Source organism: Tursiops truncatus, chromosome 1 (genome assembly GCF_011762595.2).
Source record: "Tursiops truncatus isolate mTurTru1 chromosome 1, mTurTru1.mat.Y, whole genome shotgun sequence".
Classification (NCBI taxonomy): Eukaryota; Metazoa; Chordata; class Mammalia; order Artiodactyla; family Delphinidae; genus Tursiops; species Tursiops truncatus.
Window position 1 is genome coordinate 618332 of NC_047034.1, and position 18948 is coordinate 637279.

An 18948-nucleotide genomic window follows, 5' to 3' on the forward strand; every position below is an offset into this window, starting at 1 on the left:
GCCTTTCCATCACCTCACAGTCTCATGGTTTTAAATATCATCCAACCGCTCCACAGATGCCACATATCTGACTGTCCAATCTTCCAGATGGATGTCTACAGAGACCTCAAACTCAACAGATCCCACCCTGAATTCCTGCTTTTCCTCCCCAACCCGTTTCAGCTGCAGACTTCCCATGTCAGCTGATGGCAACTCTATCCTTCCAACTGCTCAGGCCAAAGACCTTGGGGTCAGCCAAGACTGCTCTTTCCCTGACATACTGTACATCCAGAATATTTTTTTCCCCACTGAGGTATATAGTTCATGTACCATATAAGTTTCCAGTGTACAGCACAGCGATTTACAAATTTAAAGGTTACATTCCATTTATAGTTATAATAAAATATTGGCTATATTCCCTGTGCTGTACAATATATCCTTGTACCTTATTTTACACATAGTAGTTTGCACCTCTTAATCCCCTACCCCAATATTCCCCTCCCCCTTCCCTCGCCCCACTGGTAACCACTAGTTTGTTCTCTGTATCTATGAGATGATAGATCATGTATCTAGAGATAGATGATAGATAGATGATAGATACAGTGATATCTTTTCTTTGTCTGACTTATTTCACTTAGCATAATGCCTTCCAGTCCATCTATGTTGTTGTAAATGGCAAAATTTCATTCTTTTCTGTGGCTGAGTAATATTCCATTGCATATATGTACCACATCTTCTTTATCCACTCATCTGTTGACAGACACTGATGTGGCTTCCATATGTTGGCAATTGTAAAAAATGTTGTTATGATAACTGGGGTGCATTACCTTTTCAAATTAGTGTTTTTGTTTTCTTTAGATGTATACCCAGGAGCAAAGTTGCTGGGTCATATGGTAGTTCTACTTTTAGTATTTTGAGGAAACTCCATACTGTTTTCCACATTGGTTGTACCAATTTACATTGCCATGAACAGTGCAGGGTGGTTCCCTTTTCTCCAGATCCTCACCGACATTTGTTATTTGTGTTCTTTTCGATGACAGCCATTCTGACAGGTGTGAGGTGATATCTCACTGTGGTTTTAGTTTGCCTTTTCCTGATGATTAATGATGTTGAGCATCTTTTCATGTACCTGTTGGCCACTTGTATGTCTTCTTTGGAAAAATGTCTATTCAGGTCTTCTGCACGTTTTTTAATTGGGTTGTTTGTTTTTATGATGTTGAGTTGTATGAGCTGTTTATGTATTTTGGATATTAACCCCTTATCAGTCGTATCACTTGCCAAGTATTTTCTCCCATTCAGTAGGTTGTCTTTTGTCAAGAGTTTCGTTTGCTGTGCAAAACGAAAGTTTTAAGTTTAATTAGGTCCCATTTGTTTATTTTGGCTTTTGTTTCCTTTGCCTTAGGAGACAGATTGAGAGAAATATTGCTGTGGTTTATGTCAAACAGTGTTCCACCTATGTGTTCTCCTGAGAATTTTATGGTTTCCAGTCTTACATTTAGGTCTTTGATCCATTTTGAGTTTATTTTTGCATATGGTGTGAGAAAATGTTCTAACTTCATTGTTTTACATGTCGCCATGAAGTTTTCCAAGCACCACTTATTGAAGAGACTGTCTTTTCTCTGTTGTATATTCTTGCCTCCTTTGTCATAGATTAACTGTCCATAAGTGTGTGGGTTTATTTCTGGGCTTTCCATTCTGTTCCATTGATCTCCATGTCTGTTTTTGTGCCAGTACCAGACTGTTTTGATTACTGTAGCTTTGTAGCAAACTCTGAAGTGAGGGAGCGTGATTCCTCCAGCTCTGTTCTTCTTTCTCAAGATTATTTTGGCTATTTGGGGTCTTTTGTGTTTCCATACAACTTTAAAAATTACTTGCTCTAGTTCTGTGTCGTCGGTATTTTGATAGGGATTATATCAAATCTCTAGGTTGCCTTGGGTAGTATGGTCATTTTAACAATATTCTTCCAATTCGTAAACACGGTATATCTTTCCATCTGTTTGTGTCATCTTCAGTTTCTTTCACAAGCGTCTTATAGTTTTCAGAGTGCTGGTCTTTTGCCTCCTTAGATAGGTTTGTTCTTTTTGATGTGATGGTAAATGGGACTGTTTCCTTAATTTCTCTCTCTGGTATTTTGTTGTTAGTGTAGAGTAATGCAATGGATTTCTGTGCATTAATTTTGTATCCTGCAACCTTACCAAATTCATTGATTAGTTCTAGTAGTTTTCTGGTTGTGTCTTTAGGATTTTCTACGTAGAGTAACACATCATCTGCAAAGACTAACAGTTTTACTTCCTTTCCAATTTGGATTCCTTTTATTTCTCATTCTTCTCTGATTGCTATAGCTAGGACTTCCAATACTATGTTGAATAAAAGTGGCAAGAGTGGACATCCTTGTCTCGTTCTTGATCTTAGAGGAAATGCTTTCAGCTTTCCACCACTGAGTATGATGTCAGCAGTGGGCTTGTCATATATGGCCTTTATTATGTTGAGGTATGTTTCCTTTATCCCTACTTTCTGGAGAGTTTTTTTTTTTTTTATCATAAATGGATGTTGAATGTTGTCAAAAGCTTTCTGGGCGTCTACTGAGATGATCATATGGTTTTTATTCTTCAGTTTGTTGTGTGGTGTATCACATTGATTGATTTGCAGATACTGAACCATCCTTGCATGCCTGGAATGAGTCCTACTTGATCATGGTGTATGATCCTTTTAGTGTATTGTTGGATTCAATAGGGGAGAAGAAGTGGAGGTGGGACAGGACCAGCGCCCCTGAAGGGCAGCTGGGGGAGGGCAGGGGCTCCCATGCCCAGAGGGGTAACGAACAGGGGAGACAGTCCAGAGGGCGGAGGATCAGAAGGGAACATAGCCAGCATTTCCCCTGCCCACTTGGGCCCTGGGGAGGCTGCTGAGGTCCTGGACCTGATGCTCTGCCCACCGAGACCCCCTCCAGCCATGTGGGTCCTGAGGGAGTGAGAGGGAGGGGGAAGGAAAAGTAAAGGCCAGATGGACAGGACCGGCGCCCCTCAGGGGTGGCTTGGAGAGGGGAGGGGTTCACACACCTGATGGGGCCTACCCACAGTTCGGGGATCAATGGGGACAGGGGGAGACCCTTGGGAGAGTGGAGGAATGTAAGGGAGCGTGGCCAGCAGTTCCCCTGCCCACTTGGGCCCCGGGGGAGCCTGCTGAAATCCCAGGCCTAATCCTCCGCCCTCGGGGCTCCCTCTGGTCATGCTGAGCCTAAGCCCTGCCCCACACCTTTGCCCAGGGCCCTACCTCTACACACCACACTCCCAGACCCCCTCCAACCATGCTGGGCCTAAACTTCGCCCACACACCCCCAACCCAGGGCCTACCTCTTAACTCCCAAACTCCGCACACACTCCAAGGCAATCAGAAGCCCCCCTCAGGTTGTGCTGCCTTTCCCCACCATGCAGGTCCTAAGCCTAGGCCCCGCCCCATACTTAAATGTTGCTCCCGCCTAAGGCCCGCCCCCACCCTAAACCCCGCCTCTGCCTAAGCTCTGCCCCCTCAAAGCCAAGGCCTTTTCTGGTCTTTTTTTTTTTTAATAGATTGTGGCTCTGTTTCACCTTGGTGTTGTTGATTCTTTTATATTTTTCTTTTTTCTAATAAACAGTTTATCTTTCTAATTTTATTTCATTCCTTATACTTTGTTATTGTTCTGCTTTTTTTCTTTTCTTTTTTCTGTTGTGGATCTGTTTTACCTTGTTGGAATTGTTTCACTTATTATTTTTCCTAATATATTTTTTTATTTTTCTAAGTTTATTTTATTTCTTATTCTTTGTTATTGTACTACTCCTTTTTTTTTTTTTTTTTTCTCTTTTCTTTTGCCACGCTGCCCGGCTTGCGGGATCTTGGTTCCCAGGCCGGGACTTGGGCCCGAGCTCCTATGGTGGGAGCGCTGAGTCCAAACCACTGGACTAACAGAGAAGCTCAGACTCCAGGGAATATTAATTGGAGTGAGGTCTCCTGGAGGTCCTCATCTCAGCACCAAGGCCAAGCTCTGCCCAACTGCCTGCAAACTCCAGTGTGGGTGGGACGTCTCAGGCCAAATAACCAGTAAGACAGGAATACAGCCCCACCCATCAAAAAAAAAAAATGAGACGACAAAAAAATATGTTACAGATGAAGGAGCAAGGTAAAAACCTACAAGACCAAATAAATGAATAGGAAATATGCAACCTACCTGAATAAGAATTCAGAGTAATGATAGTAAAGACGATTCAAAATCTCGGAAATAGAATGGAGGCACGGATCAAGAAAATACAAGAAATGTTTAACAAGGACCCAGAAGAACTAAAGAACCAACAAACAGAGATGAATAATACAATAACTGAAATGAAAAATACACTAGAAGGAATCAACAGCACAATACCTGAGGCAGAAGAACGAATAATTGAGCTGGAAGATGGAATGGTGGAAGTAACTGCCGAGGAGCAGAATAAAGACAAAAGAATGAAAAGAACTGAGGACAGTCTCAGAGACCTCTGGGGCAACACTAAAGGCACCAACATTCGAATTATAGGGGTCCCAGAAGAAGAAGAGAAAGAGAAAGGGTCTGAGAAAATATTTGAAGAGATTATAGTCAAAAACTTCCCTAACATGGGAAAGGAAATAGCCACCCAAGTCCAGGAAGCACAGAAGAGTCCCATACAGGATAAACCCTAGGAGAAACACGCCAAGACACACACTGATAGAACTAACAAATATTAAATTCAAAGAAAAAATATTAAAAGCAGCAAGGGAAAAGCAACAAATAACATACAAGGGAATCCCCATAAGGTTATCAGCTGATTTTTCAGCAGAAACGCTGCAGGCCAGAAGGGAGTGGCAGGATATATTTAAAGTGATGAAAGGGAAAAACCTACAACAACCAAGATTACTCTACCCAGCAAGGATCTCATTCAGATTCGATGGAGAAATTAAAACTTTTACAGACAAGCAAACGTTAAGAGAATTAAGCACCACCAAACCAGCTTTACAACAAATGCTAAAGGAACCTTTCTAGACAAGAAACACAAGAGAAGAAAAAGACCCACAAAAACAAACCCAAATCAATTGAGAAAATGGTAACAGGAACATACATATTGATAACCACCTTGAAGTTAAATGGATTAAATGCTCCAACCAAAAGGCACAGACTGGCTGAATGGATACAAAAACAAGACCCCTATATATGCCGTCTGCAAGAGACCCACTTCAGACCTAGGGACACATAGACTGAAAGTGAGGGGATGGGAAAAGATATTCCATCAAAAGGAAATCACAAGAAAGCTGGAGTAGCAATACCCATATCAAATAAAAGAGACTTTAAAATAAAGACTGTTACAAGAGATAAGGAAGGACACTACATAATGATCAAGGGATCAATCCAAGAAGAAAACATAACAATTGTAAGTATTTATGCACCCAACACAGGAGCACCTCAATACATAAGGCAAATGCTAACAGCCATAAAAAGGGAAATCGACAGTAACACAATAATAGTGGGAGACTTCAACACTCCACTTACACCAATGGACAGATCATCCAGACAGAAAATAAATAAGGAAACACAAGCTTTAAATGACACAACAGACCAGATGGACTTAACTGATATTTACAGGACATTCCACCCGAAAGCAGAAGAATACACTTTCTTCTCAAGTGCACACAGAACATTCTCCAGGACAGATCACATCTTGGGTCACAAATCAAACCTTGGAAAATTTAAGAAAATTGAAATCATATCAAGCATCTTTTCTGATCAAAACGCTATGAGATTAGAAATCAATTACAGGAAAAAAACTGTAAAAAAACACAAACACATGGAGGCTAAGCAGTGTGCTGCTAAATAACCAAGAGCTCCCTGAAGAAATCAAAGAAGAAATAAAAAAATACCTAGAAACAAATGACAATGAAAACACGATGATCCCAAACCTATGGGACACAGCAAAAACAGTTCTAAGAGGGAAGTTTATAGCAATCCAAGCTCACCTCAAGAAACAAGAAAAATCTCAAATAAACAATCTAACCTTACACCTAAAGCAACTAGAAAAAGAAGAACAAAGAAAACCTGAAGTTAGTAGAAGGAAAGAAACCATAAAGATCAGAGCAGAAATAAATGAAACAGAAAAGAAAACAACAGCAAAGATCAATAAAATTAAAAGTTGGTTCTTTGAGAAGATAAACAAAATTAGATAAGCCTTTAGCAAGACTCATCAAGAAAAAAAGGGAGAGGAGTCAAATCAATAAAATTAGAAATTAAAAAGGAAAAATCACAACTCTTACTGCAGAAATACAAAGGATCGTAAGAGACTTCTACAAGCAACTATATGACAATAAAATGGACAACCTGGAAGAAATGGACAAATTCTTAGAAAAGTACAACCATCCAAGACTGAACCAGGAAGAAACCGAAAATATGAACAGACCAATCACAAGTAATGAAATTGAAACTGTGATTAAAAATATCTTCCAACAAACAAAAGTCCAGGACCTGATGGCTTCACAGGCGAATTCTATCAAACATTTGGAGAAGAGCTAACAGCTATCCTTCTCAAACTCTTCCAAAAAACTACAGAGGAGGGAACACTCCAAACTTGTTCTATGAGGCCACCATCACCCTGATATCAAAACCAGACAAAGATACTACAAAAAATGAAAATTACAGACCAATACCACTGATGAACATAGATGCAAAAATCCTCAACAAAATACTAGCAAACAGAATCCAACAGCACATTAAAAAGACCATACACCATGATCAAGTGGGATTTATCCCAGGGATATAAGGATTCTTCAATATATGCAAATCAATCAATGTGATACACCATATTAACAAATTAAAGAAAAACCATATGATCATCTCAACAGATGCAGAAAAAGCTTTCGACAAAATTCAACACCCATTTATGATGAAAACTCTCCAGAAAGTGGGCATAGAGGGAACCTACCTCAACATAATAAAGGCCATATACGACAAACCCACAGCAAACATCATTCTCAATGGTGAAAAACTGAAAGCATTTCCTCTAAGATCAGGAACAAGACAAGGTTGGCCACTCTCACCACTATTATTCAACATAGTTTTGGAAGTCCTAGCCACGGCAACCAGAGAAGAAAAAGAATAAAAGGAATACAAATTGGAAAAGAAGAAGAAAAACTGTCACTGTTCGCAGATGACATGATAATATATACAGAAAATCCCAAAGATGAAAGCAGAAAACTACTAGAACTAATCAATGAATTTGGTAAGGTTGCAGGATACAAAATTAATGCACAGAAATCTCTTGCATTCCTCTACACTAACAACAAAATACCAGAAAGAGAAATTAAGGAAATAATACCATTTACCATGGCAACAAAAAAAATAAAGTACTTAGGAATAAACCTACCTAAGGACGCAAAAGACCTGTACTCAGAAAACTACAAAACACTGATGAAAGAAATCAAAGATGACACAAACAGATGGAGAGATATACCATGCTCCTGGATTGGAAGAATCAATAAGGTGCAAATGACTACACTACCCAAAACAATCTACAGGTTCAATGCAATCCCTATCAAATTACCAATGGCATTTTTCACAGAATTAGAACAAAAAATTTTACAATTTGTATGGAGGCCCAATAGACCCCGAATAGCCAAAGCAATCTTGAGAAAGAAAAACGGAGCTGGAGGGATCACATTCTCTAACTTCAGACTATACTACAAAGCTACAGTAAACAAGACAATATGGTACTGGCACAAAAACAGAAATATAGATCAATGGAACAGGATAGAAAGCCCAGAGATAAACCCACACACCTATGGTCACCTAATCTATGACAAAGGAGGCAAGAATATACAATGGAGAAAAGACAGCCTCTTCAGTAAATAGTGCTGGGAAAACTGGACTACATGTAAATGAATGAAATTAGAACACTACCTGACACCATACACAAAAATAAACTCAAAATGGATTAAAGACCTAAATGTAAGACCGGACACTATAAAACTCTTAGAGAAAAACATAGGAAAAACACTCTTTGACATAAATCACAGCAAGATCTTTTATGACCCACCTCCTAGAGTAATGAAAATTAAAAACAAATAAGCAAATGGGACCTAACTAAACTTAAAAACTTTTGCACAGCAAAGGAAACCATAAACAAGATGAAAAGACAACCCACAGAATGGGAGAAAATATTTGCTAACGAAGCAATGGACAAAGGATTGGTCAAAATATACAAAAAGCTCATGCAGCTCAGTATCAAAAAAACCCAAACAACCCCATCAAAATATGGGCGGGAGACCTAAACAGACATTTCACCAAGGAAGACATACAGATGGCCAAGAGGCACATGAAAAGACGCTCAACATCACTAACTATTAGAGAAATGCAAATCAAAACTACAATGACGTATCACCCCACACCGGTCAGAATGGCCATCATCAAAAAATCTACAAACAATAAATGCTAGAGAGGGTGTGGAGAAAAGGGAACCCTCTTGGGCTGTTGGTGGGTAAACTGATACAGCCACTATGGAGAAGAGTATGGAGATTCCTTAAAAAACTAAGACTAGAACTACCATATGATCCAGCTATCCCACTACTGGGCATATACCCTGAGAAAACCATAATTCAAAAAGACACATGTACCCCAATGTTCATTGCAGCACTGTTCACAATAGCCAGGACATGGAAACAACCTAAATGTCCATCAACAGATGAATGGATAAAGAAGATGTGGTACATATAATGGAGTATTACTCAGCCATAAAAATAAATGAATTTGGGTCATTTGTAGAGACGTGGATGGACCTAGACTCTGTCACACAGAGTGAAGTCAGAAAGAGAAAAACAAATATCGTATATTAACGCATATATGTGGAATGTAGGAAAATGGTACAGATGAACATATCTTCAGGGGAGGAATAGAAACACGGACGTAGAGAACGGACGTGTGGAGGGAAGGGGGAAGGGGAGGGTGGGATGAATTGGAAGATTAGTTTTGACATAAATACACTACCATGTGTAAGACAGATAGCTAGTGGGAACCTGCTGCATAGCACAGGGAGCTCAGACTGGTGCTCTGTGAAGACCTAGGTGGGTGGGATGGGTGGGGGGAGGTCCAAGAGGGAGGGATAGATGTATATATAGAGCTGATTCACTTCACTGTACAGCAGAAACTAACGCAACATTGTAAAGCAATTATACTCCAATAAAAAAAATAAAATAACTGATTCAATTTCATTACTGGTAATTGGTCTGTTCATATTTTCTACTTCTTTTTAATTCAGTCTTAGGAGTTTGAACATTTCTAGGAATTTTTCCATTTCTTCCAGGTTGTCTCTTTTATTGGTATATAGTTGTTCGTAGCAGTCTCTTAGGATCCTTTGTATTTCTGTGGTGTCAGCTGTAACTTCTCCTTTTTCATTTCTGATTTTATTGATTTAGGCCCTGTTTTTTTCTTCATGAGTCTGGCTAAAGGTTTATAAATTTTGTTTATCTTTTCAAAGAATTAGTTCTTAATTTCACTGATCTTTTCTTTCTTTTTTTTTTTTTTTGGTCTCTATTTCATTTTATTTCTGCTCTGATCTTTATGATTTCTTTCCTTCTACTAACTTCGGGCTTTGTTCTTTTTCTAGCTCCTTTAGGTTAGGGTTGTTTATCTGAGATATTTGTTTCCTGAGGCAGGCTTGCATTGCTATAAAGTTTCCTCTTAGAACTGTTTTTACTGCATCCCACAGGTTTTGGATTGTCGTGTTTTCCTCACGTCCAGAATCTTATCAACTCTCAACTCCTATCCTGCTACCATGTGTTCCAAGCCCCCATCATTTCCTGCCTGAATTACTGTAACGGTCCGGCAGCTTCTGCTCTTGTCTCAAGTCTAATCTCAATACAGCAGCTAGAGGGATTACCTTAAAACGTAAGTCAGACCATGCCATTCCTCTACTCAAATTCCTGCAATGGCTCCTCATTTCATGCAGAGTAAATGAAAAAGGCCTACAACACCCTACACCCACATGATCTGATTCTCTTTCGTATTACTCTCCTCCCCAGCTTCTTCTATGGCCTTTGCTCTAGCTGATGCCTCTGCCTGGAATACTCTTCCTCCAGATAGCTTTATGGCTAACTCACTCAGCTTCTTCAATTCTTTGCCCCAATCTCAGCCTGCCAATGAGATTTACTCAGACACCCTATTTGATAATACAGCCTGTCCTCTCTCCACCCAATCCCTCACTGTGGCTGCTGTCCACTGCTTGCCTGCTCCTGATACCCCGGGAGAAGATAAGCGTCACGAGTCCAGGCTCTTTGTCTGTTTTGTTGACTAATGCACTCCACATGCCTAGAACGGTGTATGGCAAACACTGGGCACTCAAGAAATATCTGATGAATGAATGAGAGAATGCTGAGTTTTAATTTAGTGTGGTCCTCATGATACACATGCCATGTGTGCTCTGTATTTATTGGATCAAGTTGGTTAATTATGGCGTTCAAATCCTTTATGTCCTTTAACTATTTTTGTCTGTTTGATACAGTTTCTGAGAGAGGTGTGTTAAAATCTGAAACTCTGATTGTGGATATACTGTTTCTTTGTGTTATTCTGACAGCTTTTGTTTTATGAATCTTGAGACTATATTTTCAGTGTCTCCAGTCCATTACTTTATAACTTCTTTGGGATTGTTCCTTTTTCACAATCAAGAAATATCTTCCTGTCATTTGATGTCTTTTGCTTAAAATTATCTTTTTTTTTTTTTTTTTTGCAGTACGCGGGCCTCTCACTGTGTGGCCTCTCCCGTTGCGGAGCACAGGCTCTGGACGCGCAGGCTCAGCGGCCATGGCTCACGGGCGCAGCCGCTCTGCGGCATGTGGGATCCTCCCGGACCGGGGCACGAACCCGCGTCCCCTGCCTCGGCAGGCGGACTCTCAACCACTGCGCCACCAGGGAAGCCCTTAAAATTATCTTTGATGGCTATTAATGTTGCCAGATCAGCTTCCTCTTGGTGAGTATTTGCATATATTCTCCCCACCCGCCCCATACTTTTATCTTTTACTGCTAAGTACAACTTTGAAGAGAGCTTATAGTAGAATAATCCAACCTGAGTGCCTCTGGCTTTATAGGTAAATTCATGTTCATCATGACTACTTACACATTTTATTTTGTATTTCCTATTTTCCCCTTTTCTTCTTTTCATCCCCTTTCCTGTTTTCCATTGGGTGGAGTGAATGAATCTTCAACTTACCTGTTTTTCCTCTACTGATTTAGGAGCTGTACCTTCTAATTCTGTATGACTTTAGTGGTTATTCCTACACAGTAATTTAACACTTATTTAAGTATTTTTTTTTCTTTAAAAGTGTGTAAAGTTAATCAGTATCTTTTCTGCTGAAAACAAGAACCACAGGACAGTTTTACACCTTTAACACCACATTATTTCTAGAATTCTAGATCCAGTGTTTTAAACATTAAAGAAAGATAGCTTTATTACCGTATTCAACACTTTGTTTCTTGTATTTCACTTCTTTCTGCATTTATTTTTCTTTTTGCTGAAGAACATTCCTTAGTTCTTTCATCAGTTGGGGTTTGCGGGTTGAGCAGTTAGCCCCTGTGTGTCTGAAAACGCCTTTATTTTACACCTGCTGTGTAAATAAATCACTGCATAGAGCTGTAGGTTCGTAATTGTTTTCCCACAGCACTTTGAAGATACTGTCCTGTTTTCTGGTATCTACCATTGCCAGTTTGACTACCATCCGTTTGTGAATTACCCTTATCACTAATGGCTCTTACTTTTGAAATAATAGCAGTTCAGCTCCCCTAACCTCACCAGTCTGTAAACATTAGCAAATATATCCAAAGTTCAAACTCAACATCAACTGTAGTGGAGGAATATTCCTGCCATTTGGAAACTGTGTGGATTGAAAGAAATAACGGGTATACTGGAACGTGAGGTACGGAGGGAAGGTGACTTTAAAAAGGTACTAAGCTGGGGGCAGCAGCAGCCTCTGCTGTAAAGCTCGTGTATGAACTCTACCCCTAGTTCCCATACTTGAGTCAACGGGCACGAGAAGAGGGCGCTCTCCCCACTCGGGAGCAAGGGCAGCCAGCCCCTGCGCCGGGGGGCACACCCAGCCCTGCAGGAGGACAGCGGGTCTGGGGGCTCAGGGCTTGCACTCTCTGACACCCAGTCCTTGCACAGCTCAGGTGAAGCCATGCCCCCTTGGGGGCCCAGGTGCTTAATCTATAGAATAAGGGAGCTGGGCTAGAACAGTTTGTAAAGTGCCTTCCAGAAAGAGCTTTCTGAGACCTCCACAGTTTGCTGGCGTATAAGCATGCTGAGTCAGTAGGTTGCCAGGTGAAGGGAGAGGGCCAAGCACTCCTGGAATGAGCCTCACCAGACACAGGGATCTGTCTGTCTGACCACCACTCTGCAAAGCACACCTGCTGGTGCCTGGTGCGGGGTGTAGACGCAATCTAAGCTTCAAACAGAACATAGCAAGCCAGCCCAGACAAAACAGAACCTCCCCCCGCCCAAGCCCCAGACACGTCCGTCCCTGAGAGCTGAGAAGACACGAAAGTCAATCTCCAGCTGACCAGCTCCAAGTGCCGGAGGAGCACAAGCAGGCAGCACGGCGCGGCTGTACCCAGGAGGTGAGCACGCAGGCCCTGAGCACCACCGAGTCAGGCCTGGGCGCGGCGGCCCGCGAGCAGGTGAGCGGACGAGCAGACGTGGAGAGAAGGAGCGGGGCGGGGGAGCGGGGCGGGGGGAGGAGTGAAGCTGGGTTCAGGGGTACATTTCACAGCTTCTCAGAACTGTGACTGTATGTGAGCTGTTCAATTTCAGCGCACGGCGCCAGAAACCACGCTGATCCTGACGTTACGGGGTGGCCCTCAGCCCCCCAGTCCCAGGCAGTGTTCAGATAACACCCCAGAGGGCTTCCCAAACACACAGGCCCTGAGAGGCCCCTGGCTGCCTGCGCCCCGATCCCCCCGCGGTACTCCACGCAGCGGAAACAGGCGACAGTCAGAGAGCGGGATACAGCTCATGACGGCAGCCTACACTCCACTTTGCTTCACTTTCAAGCCTCTACTTTCTGAAAGTTTGTGCTGCCAAAGCATTTAGGAAAAAAAATTACACAAGCAACAGGGGCTCATCAAAGAAGATTCAGAAAATAAAGATGAGTAGAAAAGAGTCGGTCATACTCTGTCCCACCACAGGAACACAGCCACCGCCAACGCACGGTGGCCGTCCTCGGTCTCTGACCCTCACACGTGTGCTCACGTAACAGGTGTACCTGTGGGTCCAGCTCATTCGATGACACTTCATCATGAGCATTTATCCAGGGCGTGACACTGCCTTTGCAACTCATTTCCAAACCGCTGCCTCCTACTCTAGTCTGTTCCGAGGAAACACCCTAAAGCGCTGGCCGTCAGGGGATGGAAAGCAAGCTGTGAGTCACAGCATCCGCTGTGTGCGCGAATCATCATTTACTTAACTGCTGCCAGAATACTGGACATTTAGGTTGTTCCCGCTTTTTCCACTATTATAAATCGCCAAGTGGACTCGTTCTGTTCAACAGCACCAAACACACACCTCCCATATAACAGGCACTCGAGTATTTACTGAATGGACAAATGTTTAGAGAGCCACATATATATAACACACCCTGTGGTTCAAATCTCTGTACATAAAGCTTTTTTTTTTCCTTTTTCATATTCAGGACTATTTCCTAGAGATAGACTTCCAAAAATGAAAATTCTGGATCAGCTCAGGGCCTTTGATACCTTGGCAATTTGCTTTCCAAAAAGGAAGTATTAATTTGCATTCCCAACATGAAATACGAGGAGACCCATCTCACTCTCCTCCCACCTAAACTGGCCATTATCTTTTCAACATCTTTTCCTATTTTGGTCGGTGAAAAATAAAATCCTACTTCCTGATGCTCATTTATAGCTTTGAATACTAGTGAGGTTACATACTCCTCCTTAACTTTCTTAACCAGTCTATGTTGAAATAGTTTTCTAATAATCATTACTATCCAAATCAAATTTACCCCTTTAAGGTCAGCTGTAGGTTGCGGTGGAACAACATCGTTGCCAGGAAGTCAAGGCCAGCAGACGAGCTCTTTAAAGGGCTACGGAACACACCACAGGAGCAGCTCCTCAGAGCACCGCGCTGCTGTGGACCAGAGGCGGCGAGGCTGGAGTCAGCCCAGCCCCTGACCCTCCCCAGGGTGCACCGTTAGCGGCTCTGCTTTGCCTGTGGCACCCTTCTGGGGAGATGATGCAACTGAGGACGGGGAGAAGCGGGGGCTGGGAGGAAGCTTTCTGCTTTGAGGAAACCCTCTTAGATGAACCAGAACCTCTTAGGGCTGTTCTCCACAGCTGCGCTCTATAAAAGCTTCTGGGTGTGGCGTAAGCAGAACTCTCTCAATCCTGGATTGGGCTTTCTCTCTGAAAGCATCCTGTAAACGAGTAAGCTAAACACAAAAAAGGCAGAAGCACGTCAGAGAAAACAAGCTGGGAGCCTGACGGTGCCAGACAGCCGCCCCCCGCCGACGGATCAATAACCAACCCCTGCCTCACAGCTGGCGTCAACTGTGGAAAGAGCTCCTCCGAGGCAGAGACACTCTGCTTTTCATTCCCTCGGAACATCCACGTGGGAGCGGGCGGCCAGGAGACAGCAGCAATGCACAGTAAGGAGTGTTGGGGGAGCAGTCGGGGGAAGCATAAAATCGGGCCGTCACCACAGTTGGCCAAGTGATAGGAAGATTAGATCTATTTGAACTCTTCCAGCCTTTAGGAAGATTTTGTTTTTTTAATTGAAGTAGAATTCATTCACAATGTTGTGTTAGTTTCAGGTGTACAACAAAGTGATTCAGTTACATATATATTCTTTTTCATTCTTTTCCATTACGTTTTATCACAGGATATTGAATATACATGCCTGTGCTATAAAGTAGAACCTTGTTGCTTATCCATATTATATATGATAGTTTGCATCTGCTAACCCCAAACTCCCAATCCTTCCCTCACCAACCCCTCCCCCTTGGCAACCACAAGTCTGTTCTCTATGTCCGTGAGTCTGTTTCTGTTTTGTAGATGAGTTCATTGGTGTCGTATTTTAGATTCCACAGATAAGTGATATCATATGGTATCTGTCTTTGTCTGACTTACTTCACTTAGTATGATAATCTCTAGGTCCATCCATGTTGCTACAAATGGCATCATTTCAAGCCTTTTTATGGCTGAGTAATATTCCATTGTATATATGTACCACGTCTTCTCTACCCATTCCTCTGTTGTTGGACATTTAGGTTGTTTCCATGTCCTGGCTATTGTGAAGAGTGCTGCTATGAACGTTGGGGTGCATGTAGAAGATTTTTTTAATCAGCAAACTATTTTGGAGCTTTGCCCCCAGAGCAAATGGCTACGAACCAGACACTATTAACCCCAGAAAACTCATCACACGCCCTGCACGCAGTCAGTCACGGAGTAGATGCCGCTGCCCCAGGGCCTGTCCCCGCCCCCAAACTGACCTCCCGAGCCAGCAATGCCTGCCAGTCACCAGGCCCGGGGCCTCCGAGCGCACCCTCTGTGGGCAGCAGAGTCCTGTGACGTGGCCGAGGCAGGCGTGGGGGCACTTGCTCCCCTTCCCTGCTTCTGGCAGCGGAGCTCCCATTTCCCGTGGGGAAGCTGTTCCGTGCAGCGGCCCGTCTCCTGCCCCGCCCCTGCCACCAGCGCAGCTGCTGCAGCGCCGTGGCCAGCGCCACCATGCTCACCGCGCTGGCTGTGGTCACTCAGCACTCACAGGCGGCTCCACAGGCGGCAGCGCGTCTGAAGAGACGGCCTAGGTGATGGGCGCCCTCGCTTCCCCCAGCCCCGCACCTCCCCACACTCAGCCGACACATCCAATCGCGTGTGGGACGCTTCCCTTCCAGCTCAGCACGACCGAAAGCAAAATCGTCACCTGCGCCCCAAACACGCTCTTCCTCCCGAATTCCCAGCCTCACTCCAGCACGCGGCACACACAGTCACCAAGTCAGAAATGTGAACGACACCAACCGAGCTGTTCTACAAGTTTTCAGAGAAAACATACCTAAACACTAGATCTTGAGGGTAAAATAATGAAGAAGAAACAGACCACAACTTTAAGGATTTTACTTTAATTGGCAAATACAATCTAATAATGATAATCACCGTGTATTAAAGGTAAATTCAAGATACTGAGAAGACTCTAGTCCGGTCGGAGGAGGGATCAAAGGAAGGCTTCTTGGAGGAGGTGGAGCTTAGCCTAAAACATGAATGTGCACTAAAAAGGGAGGGGGAGTCGGAGAAAGAGGCAATAAAGCAAGAAGAGCATTCCAAGGAATGGGAATAAAGAAGCTCAAAGACGGGGGGAAGGAGACACGTGTAGGACCATTATACTAGTAGCTTTCATTTATTAAAAGCTTGGCACTACCTAAAGTAAAAAACATTTGTACTGCTGTTCCTTACATTAAGCCTGTGAGACAGGAACAGTGATCTCATTTTGCAGATTAAAGCACTGTCAGAGTTCCGAGAAGTTGAACGACTTTTCCAAGGCCATGCAGCCAATAAGAGGTGGAACTGGCTCTGAACGTAGGTCTCTGGCTCCAAAGCCAGCACCGTCTCCCCCGCCCCTGCATCTTCCCAGCCACCCCACACTCCCGCGATGCTCCCGCCCCACAGCCAGGAAGACAGTGAGTCCTGCCGACTTCTCCCGTTCAGTCCACGCGAAGCACTAGAGACCTATTTCGTTATCTTTCATCTGGATTCTAACAGGCTCTGATTGCTCTGTACATATAAAGTGTGTATGTGACAAAAAGGCAGATCAGAGCTACTTCGTTTTCCCACCATGAGATCCACCAACTTATCTGTACACGTTCTTCCATTACAATCGGAGAAATACTCTGGGTCTTGTCCAGGGCCAGCCCTGGAATAATCTGGAACATAGCCACAGGCCCTTTTGTGCTAACTGTGCCCTTTTCCTGAGCAGTCTCACCCAGTCCTCGGGCACTAAATCCCCGTCCTAAGGCAGTGACTCCAGATCCGTTGCACGTCTTCCACAACCACCAGGTTCCTCGGTTCAACGGCCTGTTAGGTGTCTCGATGGGGGCGTCTAACAGGACCGGCTCCTGCCCCTCAGGATGTGAGCATGCCTGCTGTCATACTCCTGCATCCCCGAGGCGCGCAGCCCAACACATGGCGGGCACCCAATCAGTGCGTGCCTTCTGCAGGGAGGCAAGGAGTGGAGGCTGGCTCTGAGCTGTGCCCCAGGGAGTCCTAGGCTTTATGACGGCCTCCCTGGGATGCTAGCAGCCCCTAAACGTTCACGTACCTCAAGGACAGTGTCTGTGAAACCTGCCCGTTGGGATTCCCCTGGAGGCTTGTATGATGCAGGCTCCCAGGCTTTCCACCCTCCACCAATTCGGAATCGCGCGGGGAGAGGCTCGAAAATCCATGTCCTAAACAAATGACCGCACTGGTTCTTCCTGACCAGCTTGAGGACGACGACGGCAGAAGCTCTACCTGTTACCTTCACCCGTCATCACTGAGAACCGCTCAGCTCGCTGGGCGCCAGTACCCAAGCCTGCCCAGAGCTCCGAGTCAAGCACGCCAGAAATAATCTCGCAGGTGCCCGAACGGTATTTCACTGTTTTATTCCTGAGCACCAAAGGTCACCAGCGACCCAAGAGACTTCTTGGACAACAGGCACACGTTAGGTAGACCCGTATTCTCAAGAGAAGGTCTGGTTTTGCTCACTTGGCACAAAATTAATGGTGCTAACCTATCATCAGCTCCCACATCTGACAGGAGTCTTTACTGTGACAGATCACTGTCAGCTTTCATCACTTTTTTCCCTAAAATTGTTGAAGGATCAAAATTTCATTAGCTTCTTTCTAAAAATCCACTCCTTTTAAATATCATTTCAAGTAAAAGCAGGGTCAAAGCTTTGAAGATTTATGTCAACCCCTCTGCAAATCCGCCCCCCCGCCCGCAATTCTTCCTGCATATATTCTGCAGACTGAAAGCTAACAAGGCAAAAGACAATAAATTCCAGAATCTACTCCTGAGGAATTCAAATGATAACCAGCCGTTAGAGTGACTGACAGCAAGCAACGACCTTTGGACAGGCACCCTCCTAAGAACCTGTGAGCCTCAGGCGCCAACTCGGCTGTGGTCAGAGCCTACAAAGAGCTGCACTTCTCACGTGGCAAGCGACTGCCTGCGTCCAGCCGTGCCTGTAGGTCCCTGGGAGGTAGGAAGGGACGGCTCAGGTGAGAAATGCCGATAAGGGACAGACCGGGAACCCACCATCTCAGACTTTCTCCTCAGAAGGTAAAGACCTGTAACAGAGCAGAGAAACTCCATGTGGACGATACAGAAGACAGACACTCTCCCTCCTGGGCTCCTCCTTCGGGAAGCTTGGCCACGTTTCCTGCAGTGGGACCAAAATCCACCAGTGCCTTTCCGGCTGAGGACAGACGACACGGACGCCTCGCAACAGGTGACTCCCCTGCCCACGAGCTGTCAGTCGTGCTCCAGAGTCAGCAAGATGCGGCATTACCAAAGGAGTGCTTGGATGGGGGACAGTGGGCGCTTGGAGCCACGCTGACGTCAGCAAACTCCTTCTGAGCCGGGAACCTAGAGCAGAGGCTGCCAAACCGGGGCCTGGCCCGGAGGCCGAGTGCAGCCCACCAGCCTGCTTGTGCATAAAGTTTTATTGGAACACAGCCGCGCCCATTCATGACGCACTGTCCACGGCTGCTTTCCCACTGGACAGCAGAGCCGAGCAGGCGCGACAGACCCTGTGGCCGGCAAAGCAGAACACGCTGACGGTCAGGCCCTTCACATGAAGCGTCTGCTGAGCCCTGACCTAGAGCGGTAGGTGCCGAGACCAGGACTAGGCTGGCCGCCCCTCCGCACCCACTGCTGAAGAATAGGCCCGGACACCTGCCCGCCGCCTC

General features: G+C 44.5%; 1 protein-coding gene across 23 annotated transcripts in view; it reads right to left on the reverse strand.

Annotated features, from left to right (window-relative positions):
* Positions 1 to 18948, reverse strand: part of PPP1R12B (protein phosphatase 1 regulatory subunit 12B) — a 211001-nt gene that overhangs the window by 62363 nt on the left and 129690 nt on the right. The window contains exon 19 of one of the 23 annotated variants that reach the window (XM_033843179.2): positions 461 to 18327. The exons of the other annotated variants lie outside the window; for them this stretch is intronic. Coding sequence (XP_033699070.1) covers positions 18313 to 18327 — 15 coding nt within the window. The 3' untranslated portion in view covers positions 461 to 18312. Of the gene's footprint in view, positions 1 to 460; positions 18328 to 18948 lie in introns of those variants that run through there. 23 annotated transcript variants of the gene reach the window in all.